Source organism: Sphaeramia orbicularis, chromosome 9 (genome assembly GCF_902148855.1).
Source record: "Sphaeramia orbicularis chromosome 9, fSphaOr1.1, whole genome shotgun sequence".
NCBI lineage: Eukaryota > Metazoa > Chordata > Actinopteri > Kurtiformes > Apogonidae > Sphaeramia > Sphaeramia orbicularis.
This window is the reverse complement of record NC_043965.1, coordinates 31,246,795-31,267,292: the sequence shown is the minus strand read 5'-3', so window position 1 is coordinate 31,267,292 and position 20,498 is coordinate 31,246,795. Positions and strand designations below refer to the sequence as shown.

The following is a 20,498-nucleotide window of genomic DNA, read 5'->3' as shown; positions in this document are numbered from 1 at the left end:
ATAATACGTTGGTGTGTTATTGTGGTTTGATTCAAGGCTTTAGTGAGAAATACAGACAGGTTCTATCTGAGGGATCTGATCCACTTTTTATGCTTCTATCCAATGGGCATCTTTCCAATAGGGAGGATGATACACTCAGACTTACTATCACAGAGTAATGTTGAAAAGGTCACATAATTACACTTCAGTGCTTCATTATCAGGTAAGCTCCACTTCACAGGACAAGATAAGAGGGATGTCTGGGAGGAGATCCGTGTTGGCAGCTTCGCCTGTGCTTCTCAGTCAGTCTGGCTCCCCTTAGTAGCAGCAGTTTCTCTTTAAAAAAAAAGTGAAATACAACTGATAGACAAGGTAGTGTCTGGGGAAATACGAATGAATTGCTCTTTAGCTGATACTGGAAAAGAAAAACCACAGCAGGAAATGTTTATTCATGGCTAAAAAAGGAAATTGCCCCAAGGCTACACTGGTCTTTTTGACCACATTTGACTTCACAGTAATCATGAAAGTATGTTACTTTATAAATCTTAATAAGTATCTGTGTTATGGACAACTAAAAGCAAGAATAAGTTGTTTTATTATCCTAAAATGAAGATCACACAAAGGTGGAATGGCAGGTAAAAACTGCTTCATTTTCTGTTGTAAAATAATTGAGCTATTTTGGAATTCTAATACAATAGTTAAATGTTTGATGCCATATATACACTTCTAGTCCCTCGTAATAGATGAAAGAAAGCTGCTACTAAATAAAACTAGACTGCAAATAAATAAAAATAGGCTCTATGGACAAAGTGTATGTGGTTTTGTGTGTGTGCTTGTGTGTTTATGATCCCTACTGCACACCGAATTTCCTTTCCTAAGGATAAATAAAGTTGAAAGTTAAAGTTAAAGTCAAAGGTACTGTACCACAGTCAATTGATTTGTTTTATTTTTAACATGAGCCTGAGATGGAGCAAGGAACATTATAATGTAAGGAATATAATGTTGCAATAAATATCACTTCAAGAAATGTTTTTATTCTATCTCTAGGATTAATTTTGTCTACATTGTCGTCTACACTTACAAAATACTTCAGAGTTTGTTTTTATTGATTTTTCTTGATATTCTACAGCCAAATTTATAAAATATGTGTGGTGTTTTGATAATCATTTTAACTTTCATGTTCTTCAATTCTCACTCAGACACAGAAATCAGCATTTACACTTAAAAGAAATATTGTTCAGACATTCATTTGGAAAATTATTTAAAAAATGAAAATTATATTTTAATCAATACTGAACGGGAAGTCCTACGAGCATGATGCACCCTGGTATTTTTGTCCATGTCATGTATTCATGCACTGGTAAACCTAAGTATAACTAAACTGAAATCCAAAAACAGATACTCAAATGATCTGATGTGATAATTACATGTTATGTTGTGCGGTAAGTGCTTTTCCCAGTTAAAGGTGTGAGCATCTCAGTAAGGCTTTATATCATCCTGGGAGTAAACAACACACACAGCAGTTTAAGTCTGCATACGGTAGACGAGCAGACATACTTATTTTGGGGGAGGGGGGTGGGGATGGGTACACCGAAGGGATATTGGTTCCACATGCCACTCTGAGCTGCCACCCATGAAGATAACAAGCTTCTCAAAAATGTTGGAAGAAAAAAAAAAAAGGTAATTTGCTGCAGTTGTTAGCTTGTTAATACTCACCTACTGGAGCTCACACCAGACATGCCAGTTGAGAACAAAAGCTTATTTGCTGAGGTTGCAGTTTTTAAGTCTGCCATGTGAACGCCATGGGTGAACAGATTGAAGGCCAAGTTCTCAGCTATCATCTTAACTGCATTGCACCCTGGTGCAAAAAAGACTGATTAAAGTGTAGACAGGAAGACAGGGCACCTACACACTGTGACTAATAGCAGTAATACTTTGGAGAAAGTGTTTACTCTATAGTACAACCACAGCAGCTCTTTAAGTGTTTGATGTAAAATGAGTCAATGTAGCTTGTTTTTCTATGTGCAGACAAGGATCCATGTGGCGCTTCAGGGTGGGGGGGTTTCAGTAACCTGAGCTTACCCACTAACAGGCCCTTGTACCTGGAGCAGTGGTAAAACTAGCAGGGGGCAAGAAGATGAAGCTTTCCTAGAGGCTTATAACTGGGGAAGAAACAGGGCAAACAAAGTAACATACTCCACTAAGGGAGAAGTGGGCGTCTGGTGTAAGGAGAGGACATAACGTAAATCATGCAGGCCTCATTTCACTCCTCTGCCTCAACCTCTGCTGGCTTTCTGACACACAGCGGTGGAGGTCTGCTCACTCACTCTGACGTCCTCAACCTTTAATTGAGCCCTGCACCACTTATAATTACATCTGAGCTCATGGGAAAATTGCTGTCTGATGTGAAAAATGCCACATTGAAATTCAATGTTACAGTGATGGAAAGGTTTGAAGGGGTGAGTACAGAAGTGAGTTTACAGTAAAGCTTTGGGTGTGAGTCTTAATATCTATTTGTTTTCAAATGTACATGCCACTCCAGATTCCAGTTTTGTTGTGTGTCCTCAGCCCGCCATCGCATTGTTTCCAGTATGGCGTCTACATGTGCTTGTCATTTGGAGCAGTAGTGAACAGTTACTCATATTATGTGGTCAGTACTGTAATCAAAGGCCAGCCCACTAGGGCTGAGTAAACACACATCAGGGAATTACACTGCATCTCTTCCCCTTCGTGATGAGGATAAACACAGTCTGCTCACTGGCTGCACACACTCTCACTCTCGGCCCATCTCTGTTGTGAGTTAAGTGTGTGCTGTAACTCTGAGTGTGTTTCCTAGTATGGTTCTTCTGTCCAGTCATTTCAAACGTGTCTGGTAACTCTCTTCGCAGATGCACAATCACACCCACACGCTCACACCAGACATCTATTCAGAGCTGAATGCAGTCTAATCTGCTGTTGTTAGTGGGAGAATACAGCTCCAGGGCAGGCCACCCTCCTCCAGGCCTGAGCCAGACAGTACAGCAATCTACACAGTTAGCCCTTTCATTGGGACAAACCTCCTCAAAGCCACTATTGCCTTCATAACCTGCCAAACCACCCAAGTGCAGAGGAGCAATTTAGACTTGTTTGTTTTGCCCTCTTACTGGACTACTGTGTTTTTGTAGCTCTTTTAAATAGGCCTGCCATCCAACAGCTACATTTGAATGTTGGAATGGTTAACTTCTTTCCAGTGTTTGGGATGAAACACCAGCTGAATCATACCTGGCAAACTGTAAGCTACATTCAGGCACACTTGTGACTCTTCACTTACCTATTGAGGTACCTCCACCTCTGTGCACACCCTTTCTGATGGGAGCCGACGCTGGCATACCCACTAACGAGCCGGGACCTTTATGAGTTGCGGACAGATCCCAGCAGCCTGTCCTGCGCTGATTTGAGGCGAGGTAATGAGAATAATGAGCAAAGAGGGCTGAAGCAGTCTGGCTCTTGTCCAACTGGGCCCCACTGCACCATGGGACACAGGACAGGCAGGCAGGGCACAAGGGGCCCTCATTACCAGGTCTGTTCACCCTACAGGGAAAGAGGGAGCAGAGAGGGAGAGCAGAGGGCAGTGATGATGATGGATGAGGGAGCAGCAGGGCGCTGCTGTGGACAGGTCTGAAAAGGCAGGAGTGAGGTTTGTGGTTAGGACCCGTTACAGGGTGAAGGTGTTGGCAGCATGACAGACTTTGTCAACAAAGGAGGTAAAATTATCCCTACTGTAAGAATCTACCTGACAAGATGGACTGTAGAAAAGGTATGCACAAGAAATATCCTGCATAATGTCCCATGTTTATTTATAATCAAGAGCAGGACTTAAATAGTTGGTATGAATTTTGCTTGTAGAATGAATGAATGAAAGGAAGTTCACACCAATACCTGAACAGTAACATACCAGGCATGAAAGGAAAAGGAAATACTTTATTGCTTTTACTTCTTGCACTGTAGAAAAGTATGCACAAGGAATATTTATTTATAACAGCTCCACTCAAGGTCAGGAAATAAAGAGTAGTCTGTGAATTGTGCTTAATGGGAAGTTCTCAATTCAGGGTAGGATAATAAGCAAGCATGCAAGGAAAATACTTGCATTATCTGTTGTTGTATCTTTTGGATAACTGCTTTATTTATATTTGGCTTGATAATTTGTATTTTGCTAAAGTGGAGTCAGGCCGCCTGGTCTTTGCCTGAGCTTTTCTGAAACCGACCCTGAAATCGCCTCTGCCATTCTGAGCAGCTGGGGTTAGGAAGTTGTCCAACTTAAACAACTTTACCATCTGACACAGGGGTAGTGGAGCCGAGATGGCTAAAGATGGTATGGTGGCTGGAGAGAGAGAGAGAGAGAGAGAGAGAGAGAGAGAGAGAGAGAGAGAGAGAGAGAAAGAGAGAGGAATAGGGGTGGGAGGGAGAGAGAGCAAATGTGCACTCCTGCAGTTTGTCTTATATAAATCTGAGGTTGTTTTTCTTAGCGGGAGATTAACATTATTTCCACTGAGACTAAGCGAATTACCTTGATGAGTGGAAACAAAGCAGAGGTGGGCAGCGCAGTAATATGTAAAAACAGAAGAGAATATGCGGACATGGCAAGTAGCCCTTCTGTCTAGACCAGTTTGGGTAAGACAAGGTTCAAATTGTACCAGCCCACTACTCTAAAGAGAACATAGTCCAGCTGCAGACGTTACACATGGGGATCTAATTTCTTCTTGCAAAAAAAAAAAAGAACATTTGTGTTCGTATACTTTCTTGCACACGCCGCTGAATAGCCCCCAGTTAGGCAATGGTCACCTAATGAGAGAGCATGACATTAAGGGGTGGAGTGGGTGAGGAAGGGGTTAAGCGTGCTAGAGAGTGGAAACAGAAAGGGGGGTGCTGCTGGAGTTGATAGACTCCAGATGTGTCTTTCAGATAAACTGAAGGAACGGGGTGTGTTTGTATTGCAAGCCTAGCTCAGTCATGGCTCTGGGGGTTTATTGAAACAGCGAGCAAGCCCCCTCATAAGCCCATTACCAAATTGTACGCTATATACGCCAGCAACTCTCTCGCACACTCTTTCTGCAAACTTGATATGGTTTCAATGGCATTTTCCTCCGGAGGAACTTGAGCTTTCTCTGGACTTACTTCCCCCCACTTCCGTTTGTGTTCCTTTTCTGCTTTATTTTTGCATCTCCCCTCTCTCAGCTCACTGTTCCTCCCCCTTCCCACTCTCTACATGCTGTAGTCCACCTACTGGCTGAAAATTCACTCACTGACATGAGTCTCCTTTTTCACTGAATAGTATATCTGTTAACTCCAGAGGTGGCAAAAGTACAGACATTCTTTATTCAAGTAGGAGTACTAAGTCTGGTAGAAGAAGGAATGAGATGTAGTCGTGAAGTATAAAAGGGAAAAGAAGCTCTGTGTTGGACATTTGTACCAGATGTTTCTTATCAAAACTAACTGAGCTTCTCTTCATATTAATACACTGTGAAGACTGTTCTTACTTTAAATAAAGGTGAAAAAAAAAACAATTCGCTGAATGTAATGAATAGAACCATTCCAGTGCATCATCCTTTCATTGATTTCTGGTGAAAATGAAAGACTTAGAAGTTAAAGAGTTGTGAAAACCTCACTTAAGGGTAACAACAAAGTATTTATTCTTCATTACTCTCCATCTTTGGTTAAAATGTTCAATGAAAACTTAAATGTATCTATAGAAAAGCTGGTGCAAGGATACAATGGCAATATCATTTTCAATAAAATGATTAAGTCATACAAGTGGGGAAACTCAATAAGGATTTCATGATTGTTTAACATAGAGACACTACATCCCATTACCAATGGAGCCTGAGATTCATTATATCTGAATACTGTGCATGTTGGAAGATCTCATGAAAAGACCAGGCCAACAAAAAAATCGGACATCTCCCCCTCTCTATGCTTTTCCAAAGCCAGATCTAACTGAAGTCAATAACAGTTCGTGGTTCCAGAGTTTTCCTTGGCAGAATAATCTCCAGCTCCTCTTGCAACAGACTATAGAAACATATAATCAACTTCAGAAATTTTACACTTCAAATAGAAGTGTGTATTGCTATTTCTGCATATCCCACTAACAGCAGTGCAATTTAAATCTGCAGTTTATGTTTCCATTAATGAAAAGAGCTGAAGGCCTCATTGTGTTGAACTATACTGATGGCAGGTGGTGCTTTTCCAAGTCTGAAATATTTTAGGCATTTGTCCATATGCTATTCACACTTTTTCATGTTTTATCTTTTAATTTAATAGCCACATTGTGCTACTTCTAAAAAAGCAATTGAGATGAACACGGACAAAAGGTTGATAAGATATCCAATCTGACGGGAACCAGAAAAAAATAAAGAAAATAATCTGGGGAAGGGGCAGTAAAGCAGGAAATTAGTAGAAAAACAAGAGCTCGGCAGATCCTGGTTTCCTGTTTTGGGGGGAAGGCAGGAGTACGTTTGGGGCCTGTGTTACAGAGCCCCCATTGTGAGCAAGTGTGTTGAGGAGTAGGGAGGTGGGGTCTGCGGGGCCATACACAGGGATGATTTGCTCAGTGCTGAATCTCCAAACCCACCTGCCCCTCCCTACAGGGGAAAGCTAGCTAGTAAAAAAAGGAGAAAAGGAAACTGTAAAAATAAACGAGCATGGGCCTCTGCTAGACACCAACCAGACAGGAAATGACACGCGGCACAAAAATGGTCTCCACTGACCTCTGTCAGTAACCAAGGTGCCAGTTAATCCCTTTTCTTTTTCCAGAACACCTTCAATACATAGAAATGCTGTATATTTAGTGTCTGCCACATTCACATCGGTCATGATTAGCAGATTTGTTGGATTACAGTATAGAAAATTGTTCCCTGAATACATTGTCTTTCCATTAAAAAAATCCAGGAACAGGAAATTCCTGATTTCAGTCTGGTGATAATGAGTGGCCATTCCCTGGCTTCAGTCGTTTTCCCAGCTCCCTCCAGGGCCCGGGCTTAAACAATGTCAGTGTAGCACTCCAGTCTCTGCCGCTGTGTGCCTGATAATAGGAGCTCTCCTGCACTCCTCCATGTCTGGAGCGCTTTACAGACCATGTCTTCATTATTACCCTCTCTGCCCTACAAGCACGTCGCTCCTCTCCAGCCTGCATGGGGCCCAGGTGCTCATCCCATATATGCACAGAAAAATGACTCTTCAGAATGGCAGAGGACCAGCCCCATTGATAAGGAGGAGTTTGTGGGAAAAAAAAGACACTCCTAATAGCAGCCACTGGTGTTAGGCCCAGCGGCAGCAGACAATGGCCCCTTTTGCGCTGGGATTGAGCTTGAGCTGTCACAATCCAATCACGCAGGCCACATGTGGTGAAAGGGATAAAGCACTGCACTCCCAAGGTTACAAAGCAAAACTCAGACAGGCAACCATCAAATTCCAAAGTCATAATAAAGAACTATTACGGAAAATTGAACTTTGCAAAGCAGATCTCCAAGCTCATATGCAGAAGGTGCATCTTCCAAGTTTACAGCCCTTTTAACAGTGACAATTTAATATTCAGCAAATGTGAACCTTTGAAGTACTTCTTGTCTCTGATATTATCCTCTTTCCTGGTGACAGCTGTTGTCATCGGTGTCAAGGCCATTGAACTGTGAAGCTGTTGTCAGGGAGGGTGCTGCCTGCTCTGGGGGGCACAGACAACTCATCACCTGAGAGTGAGCCCTGCTATCAGCTGCAGTTTGTGAAGTCTATAATACATGAGTGTGGAGCGTGAGGCGAGGCGAGGTGGCCAAAGATGAGATTTAGCCCAGATTAAGGTGGTGAGAGCTGACATTTGGACTGCGGCAGGTTGAAGCATCTGGCTAATGCTGCAAGTCCTGTTGACTGTGGTGAGCACCTCCACATTCCCCAGCTTGGTGATAAGAGACTGTATCAGAAGTAACGGGCTGTTGATATTCCTCGGCCAAATCGTACATGGCACCTTACCACCTGAGGCTGACATAATGGGAAGGATATTCAGATACTTGGGGTGTACTGTTTTTTCACACTGGAGAGAAGGAGTCTAATCTTTTTGCTTCAAAACCTCATGTAACTTTCAGTGCTTGTGTCATAGCTGTGACAGTTAAGTGTTTTTGTTTGGTTACATCTGTGGAGGATGGTTTAAGTTACCTTCAAACATACTGTACATAAGTTATTGCTAAAAGAAGAGGAAAACTAACAAGTACAGCATGTGAACACATCATTCTTGCATGTACTGCTACATGTGTGATTACAACTTATGTTTTGCATTGTGTAGCTTGAACAAAGGCACTTTTTCAAAACTTTTTATCATAACATTTGTAGGAAATTTAATTTTAGAAGATTAGGGCCACTGGGAGAAAAAAAAAATTAAGGTCCAGTATATTTTTTTTTATTATTATTATTCTGAGAAAAAAGTCAGAATTTAATCTCAGAATTCTGACTTCTTTTTCAGAATAATAATAAAAAATATATATATTGGACCTTAATTTTTATTTATTTTTTTCCAGCCACCCTAATCCTCTTCCATTGTCTCATCATGTCAGCACAATCGTTATTATCTCTGTCTGACTTGTAAACTTCAGCAAAAGCATGATGATGTTCAATACAAAACATTAATATAATATTCTCATAACTCTAAATTCTGTCTTTCATTTGTACAGAGAATCATGTATTTTCCAAAGAAAATGACATGGAATAACTATCTGTAAACTGCCAAAAATTTGACTAATGTTTTTACAGTAAGTCTTTTGTTCAGCTAAATGCTCAATAAACGAGAAAGTAAAATTAGAGATTGAAGTTGTGAGATTTTCCTATTGCTTTCTACTTAAATAGCTGAAGTAAAAAACGGGTCAGACTCATTATATCCACACAATGACCACTGATATGTACCCAAGCTTTGAATAAAAAGACATGTGATTAACCCATAAAGACCCAGTGCTACTTTTGTGGCAGTTCCAAAAATATTTTTTTCTCCATTTAATCTTTCTTAAGTGATTCATCACCATTTATTATAATATTATGCTCTGTATTTTACATTTTTCACTGTAAATCATGTATTTTCCTGTATTTAATTTCCTATGTTTTATTCAGATATTCATGAAAACTCAGAGTAGATTAAATGTTATCATATCAAAATAGAGAAAAAGGAGGAAAAAGTGACTTTTTCAGCAAAGATATCAATAACAGAACATAAAACAAGTGTCTCCATCCACTGTCACTGATCCAACTCCATGGGTTTTACTGGTGAATCAATATTGTAGAAGATGACGGTGTTTCCACGATCACTACGGAGCCTCTGAACATCCAAATGGGTCATATCTGATGACCATGAAAGATGAAAACCTGCATTTGACAACAATTATTTACATGTATTAATAGAATTAGTGGATCAATTGTTATTAAACAGTTTAGACCAGTTAATGGTTTTGGCCGTGAGTGGCTGTTTGGGTCTTTATGGGTTAATCTGTGACATTATTGTTAAGGTTACTGTGTCTAATAGCTGTTCCATATCACTTCTGGGCAAAAAGAAAAACACAGCAAAATCAGCATACATTCTCCAACTCTGTAGGGCTCCACTAAGTTCACATTTTTATTGTCAATGCGTGTTGGAGCGCAAATATTGTACACAATTTCAGTATTATGGGGTGCATGGAGGCGTGTGTGTGCATGTGACAAGGACAGACAGGGAGGGAGAAACAGTCATCAGAGGGAGGAAATAGTGGGCAGTGCCTCGCCTTTCATCGCAGCACTAATGAGCCCCGGGACAGCCAGACTGGAAACAGCAGTATTGTTCTCCCCCCGCCCTGGTCAACAAAACCTATACAGCTACCGACACACAGAAACACATGTACATTCAGAGCAGGACACATAAGAACAGGGAGATTACCACATACATTGTGGCAGACCAGCAAGGCCACACACACTCACATAAGTCCTCTTGTCTTCTGTCAAACACTCACGCAGACTTTTTACTCTGATCATGAAAGTCAAAACAGCATTTTAGGAGACTTTTTGGTAAGCTATTTGGTCAGAAACAGACAAGTGGTAATGTCTTCACCTTTTTAAAAGCTGTGTAGTTGTTGTAAAGTGTTCTGACTGACACTCAAACAACTGAGCTGAGCTGAGCTGTCCAAGGCTGAGACAAACACAACACACCTCAGTCTTTTGGTCCAAAGCCAGGTAACTTTTCCTCCATCATTATAAACTATCTCATCTCCAATCTATAATCCAGACACGACCCATTGCCACAAAAGCTTGGACCAACAGCAGATCCCTGATCCCTGACTCCACACCGCACAGTCTAAGTGGAACTGGAAGCCATTTTCTAAAACATTTTTCCTGCCTCAGTTTGATCAAAATAGCTCATCTCTTGGAATCTGGACAAGACAATGGTTAAGAGATGCCTGAGGTCGTATACGGTGTGAGACAGTGTAGTCGAGAACGCCAATGACAGATCATTTCTGTGGAAGAGAAAAAGACCAAAAAGTCCCATGAGGTCTGACTCTACCACAGTGGCATCCAGGGAAGCAATGAAATGAAGAAAAAAGCAGCCGCGATACCATGGTGTTGATGTTTGTGTGCTCCTGTAAGGAAATCCTCTTCTGTGACTGGTCCTGCAGATAACCATTTGTCCCCTGACCTACTCTAACCTTAGTATTCCCTCCTGGTCAATAAAAACATTCTTGAATTTAATTTTAAAGAGGTCAACTAATGGAGAAGGGCATTTTGCTGAATAGTTTAGCATATGGGAGTGTGCGCTTAAGAGGAAGAAGAAGGTAGAGGAAAGGTCAGTGGGTATGAAAATAGATCTTCAAAGGCAGTTAGAGCAGTTAATAGGTTTCCACCATTATTTTATTTGGTCTATCTGTACCATATTAGCCTCAAACCCAGGTGGCCGATGGGATAAGATTTCATATCTGTGTGCAAAGAGTACCCTGCTGTGTCCTGGAGGTGCAGGCAGGTTTAGGGTACACCTCCCCCTTTCAGTACTCCTCTTCAAGACTCAAGATTTCACATCACCTTTATTGTAATTTCACTGAGTAGATCAGTATAAACACAGGCTGAAACAAAAGAGTGTTTTTTACTGCCATACTTTTCAGAGTAGTTAACTAATATGGTGCCATATTAGAGATGTGTATTAAGATGTGTTCACCACTGGTAGAATGTAACTTTATGCTCAAGCATTGTACTTATTGAGGTACATGTACTTTATTCAGGTGTTTCCATTTCATCCAAGTTTATTATTTTATTGCCCTACCCTCGTCTGACAGCTTTAGGTACTTTTCAGATTCCATTTTCCATCCATTTCCTGTTCATTGAAAAAGATATCACCAAACGTGTTGATTTTGCTCAGGAAGGATTAAATGTTCATTCATGGGTTGTGGAAATTTGTTCAGAAGCTAAATAAACTCTCTGAAAATGCTTGAATTTTATGAAAATGTATCGTCACATAACTGAAATCACATCTGCTTTTTCTGATTTCATGAAATGTGGACTACTACAGGATGTGATACTACAAAATGGTAGTGGGTAAAGGTTATTTATAGAGCATGCTTAAATACTGCATATGTTCATCACAGGACTGTACGAAAGACATGACAGCAGTGTTTTTCAACCTTGGGGTCACCTGGAATTCAAATGGGTTCGCCTGAATTTTCTAGTAATCGCTAAAAAAACAAACAAACAAACAAAAAAACTTACTACTAAATAATATATGGTGAATTGAGAGAGACAATCACAATCCATAAAAGACATGAAAAACTCTGAAGTTGAAACTGAAGCACTGTGGTACTGTTTATCTTTCAAATGTTCATTGTGGTCGGTTTAAGATGCTGCAGCTCTTTCATAATTCATAGTTTGAGTTATTGTTTGTTCAGTATTAATTGTCAGCCTTGTAAATCCAAGCTGGACCGACTGTACATATCCTGACCAAGGAAAATAAAATTCTCACTTTGTGCAGTAATCTACACCTGGCTTTTCTGCCTCCGTCCAGAATAATATACATTATATAGCCTAAATGTCATCTAAAATTAACATTTATTTGCAACAAAATAGAGCAAACTATTACATGATCAACAACAAATTAATTTTAGCGAAAAAACAAAAAAAAGTCTCTGTTTTGAATGTCTGGGGTTGCAAAAAAGGTTGGGAACCACTGAGTTACAACATAGAGTAAAAGATAAAACAAAAATAAAAGAATAAACAGTAAAAAACACAAACTTGGTGAGTTTGGTAAAATGGAACATAATTTGTACATTAAAATAGTATAAAATTAATCCAAAAATATTAAATATGAAATAAACACAGAACTATTTTACTACACAGTGAATACTTTTAATTGTCATACTTTAACTACATTTTGATGGTATCACATACTTTAACTAAAGTAATGTGCAGAACTTTTACTCATTGTGAAATATTATTCTGTGTGGTATTAATATTTTTTTTTATCTAAGGAAAGGATCTAACTGAATGCTTCTTTCCCCAGTGTCCCCACCATACCACCCTTGCGTGCATTTTCTCATTGACCTAGTATTTTCTCTCTCTGCAGGGATCTTAAGCACAACTTAATCAGCACCATCATGCCCGGAGCTTTCCAAGGCCTGCCTGAGCTTCGGAAACTGTAAGTAGACATTAAGATAATTCCCATTACTGTAGAGTTCAGAGCAAACATATTAAGGGAAATCGTAAACACAGACATGGAAATTTTGCAATCAGTTGTTTTTAGTATGAGATGGATGTGGGAGCCAGCAGTTATATCCTGTAGCATCTATCTTTAGTGTATACTGTTTTGGCAGCTCATGGCAGATGTCATGTATTATACTGAGCTCCTGGTGTGAGTGTGACCATAAAGGCCTCCTCCTTTAAGTGTTTCTGCTGATCCTTACGGGGGCCTGCGATGTCATCTCTGGTGCCCTGCTCCACCACCGTGGAAACCTCAGGGCCACGCATAAGGGCCCTCACACGTCACTGGATGTGACAGGGTGGCAGTTTGCAGCCACTCGGCGCTCACTCATTGTGTGTTTGGACACCGAGATCTGGTTGCGGCGTGGTCAGAGTTGGTCGTCTGTGCTGCGCCGCGTGACTCCCCTTCCCTCCTCCCCCTACTTGTGTTTTCCCTGCAAGGTCTGGGGCTTCTCAAAACAAACAGGGGGAGATAAACACATGCTCTGGACAGTTCTCTGCTGGGTAGTGTCAGAGGTGCAACAGAGCAGATCCCTCTCTGGCTGTGGCTATACATCACACTCAGAGGTGGACAGCAGAGCAGAGGCCCTGCTTTTACCCCATTTGTGATAAACTTTAACTGGCCTCCTATTGACCCCAGATAAGGAAAAGTGGTAGGGACAGTGGACATGGTTGCACGTTCTAAACTTTCTAGCGGTGAAACTAGCAGGCTATGGGGGACTGTAAAAGCAGAGCAAACCCTGATAGTATTTATTTTATTAAACAAGAATGTGCTGGAAAATTGTACATGTCTGCTGTGTTTATGGTATTTTTGTTCTGATATCTTAAAAACAACAAGAACGGCATAAGAGACTAGATAACACGATCTGTGACTTGGCTTGAAAATAACCAACACATTCCTTTGTCTGCTCGCACTTCTAGTGACCTATCTAATAACCGCATTGGCTGCTTGGCTGCAGACATGTTCCAGGGTTTGACCAATCTCACAAAACTGTAAGAGATGAATGAATTGATTCTGTAAATACATGGTTATATGTGCATTGCAAGAAACCTCTCAAGTGAACTTATTCATATCTAATTTGCGTACTGCTAGGAACCTCTCTTTCAACATCATATCGACAGTGGATCCGGGAGTATTTCAGGAGCTGCCATCCCTTAAGCTAGTGTGAGTATATAGACTGAACTCTAACAAGTTCACTTTCATAGAATACCATTCCATATCCGAGGAAAATAATAAATACTCCTGTCAGGCTTTGTTGTATGTTAGGCTTTATTTTGACAACTCTGCAAACCAATGCATTCTGCAGTTAATCCAAGAAACACTTAAACAAAGAAAATTTAAATACATTATTTTGATTTATTCATCATAATATTTGAGAATAGGACGAATGATGTTTTTTTTTTTCTAAGTAGTGTACTATGGTTCAAATTTTAAATACTTTCCTTTCTAACTTTCTACTAGACTTTAACTATTCTACTTCTATGTGTCAGGGGCAAATATTGTACTTTTTACTCAAAGATTCAAGGAACTTTATTGTCATACCAGCACACATTTACTCGTGAGATAGTACAAAATGTCCCAGCTTTAGCCCAATAAAAACTCTATAATAAACAATTGATAGATTTTTTTTTTTTTTTTTTAATTCTCCACTACTTGTCTGATAGCTTTAGTTACATGCAAGATTATGGTTGTTCTGTTCAGTTAAAACTATGTATTTCCAAATGTGTTTATTTTGAAAGTTTGTGACATGTTTTTTTTAAAGGCTAAAACAATTATTTAACTTTCTAGCCTTCTTTAGCTAAACAAACAGCTAAAAATCATCTTGAATTAGCTGAAAGTGTTTTTCTGGGTTCATAAAAAGTTGGCTCTTCAGAGATATATGGCTATCACAGCACAGTGACACCACAAAGATATGAAGCTCTCATAGATTAAGATGTACTCCTGCAGATTAAACTATGAAACCGTATATATATATATATATATATATATATTTAGTTGTCCAAATGAGCTCAACTGTGCAGCATATCATATTAGTATCAGCATCATAAATAATGACAGGCACCATTTTACTGCACTCTTTCATACTTTAAATCTTTATTGTTAATGTTCTCTTCATACTTTTACCTGATTAAAGATTTTTATACAGACCTAGCAGTGAAGTATTTTCACAGTGTGGTATTAGTACTTTTACTTAAGTAAAGGACCAAATGATCAACAACCAACTGATCATTTCAGAGTGAAAAATCTCACAGAAAAATAGTAGTACATTTTCATTGAAAGGGTAAATTCACTGTGTCTATCTTCTGTTCATTTCACTGACAAATAACCATCTCATCTGTCATCAGGAACTTCAATTCAGAATACCTGTTATGTGACTGTGGCCTACGCTGGGTCCCAGGCTTCTTTCGCAGCAGTTCAGCTCGGTTGGGGGATGAAACCTTCTGTGCTTACCCCCGAAGCATGAGAGGAAAGCCCCTGCGAGGACTAAGAGAAAGCCAGCTGAGCTGCGGTAAGAGCCAGATAGCATGAGACATGACTGAGGTGGTTCACCGCTTTGTTTTAGAAAAGATCTCTTGTGAATGACAATGACAGTGCACTCCTAACAGAACTGAAGCTTGTCACCATTTTTCTAAGGATTTGTCGACCAAAAGGGTTGCAAGAAATAAATTCCCACAGCTCAGCAGGGATATATTTCTATTTCTAAAACTATCAGTGGGCTATGTTGACAACTAATCCTGTGGGTTGCATTTATGAATTGCTGCTGTCTGTATCCAATCTGCTCCAGAGCAGCAGACTCATAATAGCTTCTGTGGAAACATTTAGCTGAGGTTGAGTAATGAGAGAGAAGCACAAATAATTCAGACTGATGTGTAAAAGTCACATCTGTGTCTTTCCCTCCATGTTACTCAGATGGTCCTCTGGAGCTGCATACCCTGTCTCTGCTTCCGTCCCAGCGTCAGGTGGTCTTCAAAGGTGATCGGTTACCCTTTCACTGCACTGCTGCTTTGGTGGACAAAATCACCACCTTGCACTGGCGGCATAATGGTCAGCTGGTGACCTCTGACCCTGAGATGGGCGTCCAGCTGGAGAGCAGTGTGGTTCACGACTGCACCTTCATCACCAGGTGCAGAAATAAAACTTAACTGTTCCCTTTGGCTACAGTTTACATCCACGATGCTGTCTATATTTAAAAATATTTACCATATAGAAAATGTAGAAGATACTGATACATGTAAAGAAGAATTTTAACTTTTTCCATCATATATACAATGAGGGTATATATTGTATTATTAATTTAATAATGACCTCTCTATATCCTCTTTATCCAGTGAGCTCATTCTATTCAATGTACATGTGGAAGCCAGCGGAGAGTGGGAGTGTGTGGTTTCTACCGGGCGGGGCAATACATCTAGGACTGTTGAAATAGTGGTCCTGGAGAACAGTGCCTCCTTCTGTCCAGAGGACAAAGTTGTTAACAACCGGGGAGAGTTCAGGTTAGTTACGATTCCATTCACTTTCATTACATACCTAAAGGTACAGTGTCCTCATCTGTCCCTGATGTTAATCCCCAGGTGGCCAAGAACCCTGGCAGGCATCACCTCCCATCAGTACTGCCTGCAGCTGCGCTACCCTTCCCTGTCTGTGGAGGGAGGCATGGAGCAGAAAAAAGCCTCTCGATACTGTGACCGTTCAGGAAAGTGGCAGGAAGGAGACTACTCCAACTGTCACTACACCAATGGCATTACCCGTGTCCTGCATACCTTCATATTGGTCAGTGCCATCCTCATGTTTCATCCTCTGTAAACAGCATATTCAGTATGTTTTATGTTCAATGATATTCCATTTGTTCATATTTTGTTTTTGGTTTACAGAGACCAATCAATGCATCAAATGCTGTCACCGTGGCACATCAAGTGCGTACCTACACTCTGGAGGCTGCAGGCTTCACTGACTCAGTAGATGTGCTTTATGTGGCACAAATGATGGACAAGTTCATGGAATATGTTGTACAACTTCGAGAGGTAAGAGGTTCTATTCAAAATTGCCTATTTATACTATAGCTACAGAAGAATGACAAATTAAAGAAAAAAAAATGATTGGAATGGTCTACCAGTGCTCCTATCCATAAGACAATCACTTGAGCAATAGTGTTTATCCCTCCAGTTGAGTTCCATGACCTGTACAGTCAAAGTCAATGTACATTGTATGTTTTGATGATTTTCCTCGAGGTACATGTTGAACCAACTATTCCCTGAGACACCTATTTCTGTGTGTACAGACTGCATGCCATAACCATTGTCTCACTGTAAATTCCATGTGTTTTTTTTGTGTCAGTTGTCAGAGGTGTTAGTAGAAATGGGCAGTAACCTGATGCAGGTGGACGACCAGATCCTCGCTATCGCCCAGAGAGAGAAGAGAGCCTGTAGCTCCATAGTCTACTCTTTGGAGACTCTTGCCTGGCCTCAGTTACATAGCCATGCACAAGATTTTTCTATGGTAGAGATGATCAATTTCATTTTTCTTTAGCTCATTATAATGCGTTGGTAGATTAATTTTAAATGACGTTAAACCATTCATATTTCTTGATATACAAAGGTATCTAGGAATATTGTGATGGAAGCCCATATGATTCGACCAGCCCACTTCACTGGCTTTACCTGTACAGCATATCAGCGCCGTGAGGTTTTAAAAGGCAGCCTGGGAATGGAAGTAGCAGATACCACCCACGAACAACAGCTCCGCTTCCGCTGCAGTACTGGCGCCCATAACACCTCACTAAACTATTTTCCACCTTTTCTAAAGGTTAGTGTCTTTCCTTTCGTCTCCTTTTTTTGATAAGTAGTACATTCTTTGTTTGCTATTAGCGACTCAGTATTTTACTCATAATGGCTTTTTTTTTTTTTCTTTTCACAGAATTCAGTTGCTCTGGCCTCAGTGACACTCCCTGCTACTCTGTTCCCTCCTGATGCTCCTACAGACTGTAAGCTTCAGTTCATAGCCTATAGAACTGGCAGCTTTTTCCCTGTAACAGGGAATTCAAGTAATGCTGGAGAACATTCTCGCAGACGTAGTGTCAACACTCCAGTCATCTTTGTTGGTCTAGGTAAGAGAGAAAGTACAAATATGGTGAGGTTAGTTACAATGCTGCACTTGGTATATGTTTTTTTGTAAGAGGTATACTCTTTTCTAGAATACTGGGAAATAAGGGATCCTTTCAATAAATATTGAATTAAAACAAAACAGGAAAGCTTTATGAGCCTTTCTAACAGTGCAAAATGTTCTATTATCTGTTTTTAATTAAATGCATGATACATTTTCTTTACAGTTTTGTATTTATAACTTCCTTCCTTTGTATGACAGATGGTTGCAACATGTGGAACCACTCCGAGGCCATCTGGGTATCACTTCGTCACTTGTCCCCTGGTACTGATGCTGTGGCCGCTCAGTGGAGTCTTAAGGGTCAGGAAAAGCCAGGAGGCTGGAGCCAGGAGGGCTGCCAGCTTGTCCACAGTGACAGCAGCACTTCCACTATGCGTTGTTCTGTACTGAGCAACTATGCTGTGCTGCAGGTAAAACAGCCAAGTTCTCTATTTTACTGTTTCATTTATCCTTAATAACCATTTCTGTGTGATTCAGTGTGACTTTTATTTAAAGTTCATTTGATGTATTTTCTCAGGAGGTGCCTGACTTTCCCAACTCTACATCCATCTCTGTGAGGGTGCTCCACCCTGTGGTCTATGCCTGTACTGCAGTGATTCTCCTTTGTCTCTTCACCACTATCATCACACACATATTACACCACAGGTATATTGCTAATTTGTGCAGTGTGTGTGCATAAGCTGACCTCATCCTGCATTTATAAATTTTCTCACCTCTTCATTTCTTTCCTGTGTACACCAACAGTTCTATTCACATATCAAGAAAGAGCTGGCATACATTACTGAATACCTGCTTTCACATTGCCATGACAACAGCCATCTACGCAGGAGGCATCAGCTTAACCAGTTACCCAGTGGTTTGTCAAGCAGTAAGTCCTTACTTTACACATCATCCTTGCATTATGTGAATGTTTTTTGTTTGTTTGTTTGTTTGTTTGAAACAGGAAACAAAAGCTGCAGTCCTCTTTAAAATGTTTCTTAGAAACATAGAGAGGTCCATATTGTGACATTCCTAAAATAATTACCCAAGTCTTTTTTATTTTATTTTATTTATTTATTTATTTTTTCTGGAAACAAAAAAAAATACTACACCAGAAATTCAGAATTGGGGGTTTAGGCAAAAAGTCTTTTTTGTCAAAAATAACTTAAGCAATTTCTTTAGGAAGGTGGCAATATGTTTATAATAAATATGAAAAGAAGAATGTACAGGCTAGAGTAAAGTGCTTTACTCGAGACATCACATTAGTCCTTACCCCCAAAATATCAGGGTTCTTCGCTCTCTCCAGGGATGTTGCTTTTACTATATCACCTAACCACAAATAATACAAGGTGCCAGAGCCCATCTTCCACACTTAAACTTTTTTCAACCACATTTCCAAGCAGAGACAAAACAAACATTTTTGTGCTCTTACTTGTAAAGGATAAGGATGTACTTGTTCCAAAGATAGCTGTAAATGGATCAGGTCTTGGAAACTTCTCAAAAGCCTTTGATTAACAATGAAAGATTACCCTCCATTATCTGCAAAATTTCTTTCTGAAACAAAAGAATGTGTTAAATTACTGCTCATAGATTTCCATCTGTTGCAAACATGTGAAGCATCAGTAACCAGGCAAAGGAACTTTCCTCTGAATAATAGAGTCTGTGTAATATTTTAAACTGCATAGGATTAAGTGACTGATCTGATTTTACTATGTCGTATGATAGGTGGGCATTGCCCTGCACTACTCCTCGCTGTCGACCCTGCTGTGGATTGGAGTCAGTGCCAGGGTCATCTACAAAGAGGCTGTGTGGAGAATGCCACGGCACCCAGATGGAGAGACTCCTGCACCACCCACTCAGCGACCTATGCTCAGGTCAGTGTTGATATCAGAGCAAGCCACAACTTACCTTCGCCCACTTTGTGTTCAATGAGACTGTTGTTTGCTGTCAGTATGGTTTGTATAAAACAGATATGGGAGTTCTTGTGCATGGCCACCCAGGCTGAGCACCATTAAAGACCACCATTATGTTCAACAACCAAGGTCTCTGTTTTAAAGGAAACCTTGGAGGGACATAGTAGAGTATCACACAAAAAAAGCTTTAAAAAGTGAATATTAGAACTCAGAGTGGGGGAAGGGAGGAATGTATGAAAGCAACACAACAGAAGCAGAAGGGCTTGTCATAAATCTGGGCCAGGGGTGATTCAAGGGGTGCACTGTCATTCCAAATATCCATTTCTATTACTCCTCCCCCTGCCCCTGTGATCCTGGAGTTGCAGTTGTACATTGCTACTGTTGACCACATGAGATCAATAAGTACAATAAGTCACCCACTAGGAAAGTGAGGGGTCACAACACTCAGTTCAGATCATAGACTACCAGAGAGAAACAAAAAAAGGAAAATCACTGTCAAGCACACTTGAAAAACAGAGTAGTAGCCAAAGGTCATACAGTATCCTTGGGCACAAACAAAAACTGCTGCTGAGAACCTGTATTTAATATTTTTTTGGTCCTCTATTCAAGGTTCTATTTGATAGCGGGTGGAGTTCCTCTTATCATTTGTGGAATCACTGCAGCTGTCAATGTCAACAACTACGGAGACAACAGCCCTTAGTGAGTTCTTCTCTTTTTATCCTTGAACCATGTGGCCCTTGACTTTGTGTTGG

The 20,498-nt window shown here is 40.3% G+C and overlaps 1 protein-coding gene across 1 annotated transcript in view; it reads left to right on the top strand.

Moving 5' to 3' along the window:
- Nucleotides 1-20,498, top strand: part of adgra2 (adhesion G protein-coupled receptor A2) — a 44,130-nt gene that overhangs the window by 21,482 nt on the left and 2,150 nt on the right. The window contains exons 3-18 of the mRNA XM_030144030.1: nucleotides 12,560-12,631; nucleotides 13,615-13,686; nucleotides 13,787-13,858; nucleotides 15,040-15,203; nucleotides 15,605-15,818; nucleotides 16,024-16,188; nucleotides 16,267-16,465; nucleotides 16,567-16,716; nucleotides 17,030-17,191; nucleotides 17,291-17,497; nucleotides 17,609-17,798; nucleotides 18,056-18,264; nucleotides 18,372-18,499; nucleotides 18,599-18,722; nucleotides 19,559-19,707; nucleotides 20,356-20,445. Coding sequence (XP_029999890.1) covers nucleotides 12,560-12,631; nucleotides 13,615-13,686; nucleotides 13,787-13,858; nucleotides 15,040-15,203; nucleotides 15,605-15,818; nucleotides 16,024-16,188; nucleotides 16,267-16,465; nucleotides 16,567-16,716; nucleotides 17,030-17,191; nucleotides 17,291-17,497; nucleotides 17,609-17,798; nucleotides 18,056-18,264; nucleotides 18,372-18,499; nucleotides 18,599-18,722; nucleotides 19,559-19,707; nucleotides 20,356-20,445 — 2,367 coding nt within the window. The remainder of the gene's footprint in view (nucleotides 1-12,559; nucleotides 12,632-13,614; nucleotides 13,687-13,786; nucleotides 13,859-15,039; nucleotides 15,204-15,604; nucleotides 15,819-16,023; nucleotides 16,189-16,266; nucleotides 16,466-16,566; nucleotides 16,717-17,029; nucleotides 17,192-17,290; nucleotides 17,498-17,608; nucleotides 17,799-18,055; nucleotides 18,265-18,371; nucleotides 18,500-18,598; nucleotides 18,723-19,558; nucleotides 19,708-20,355; nucleotides 20,446-20,498) is intronic.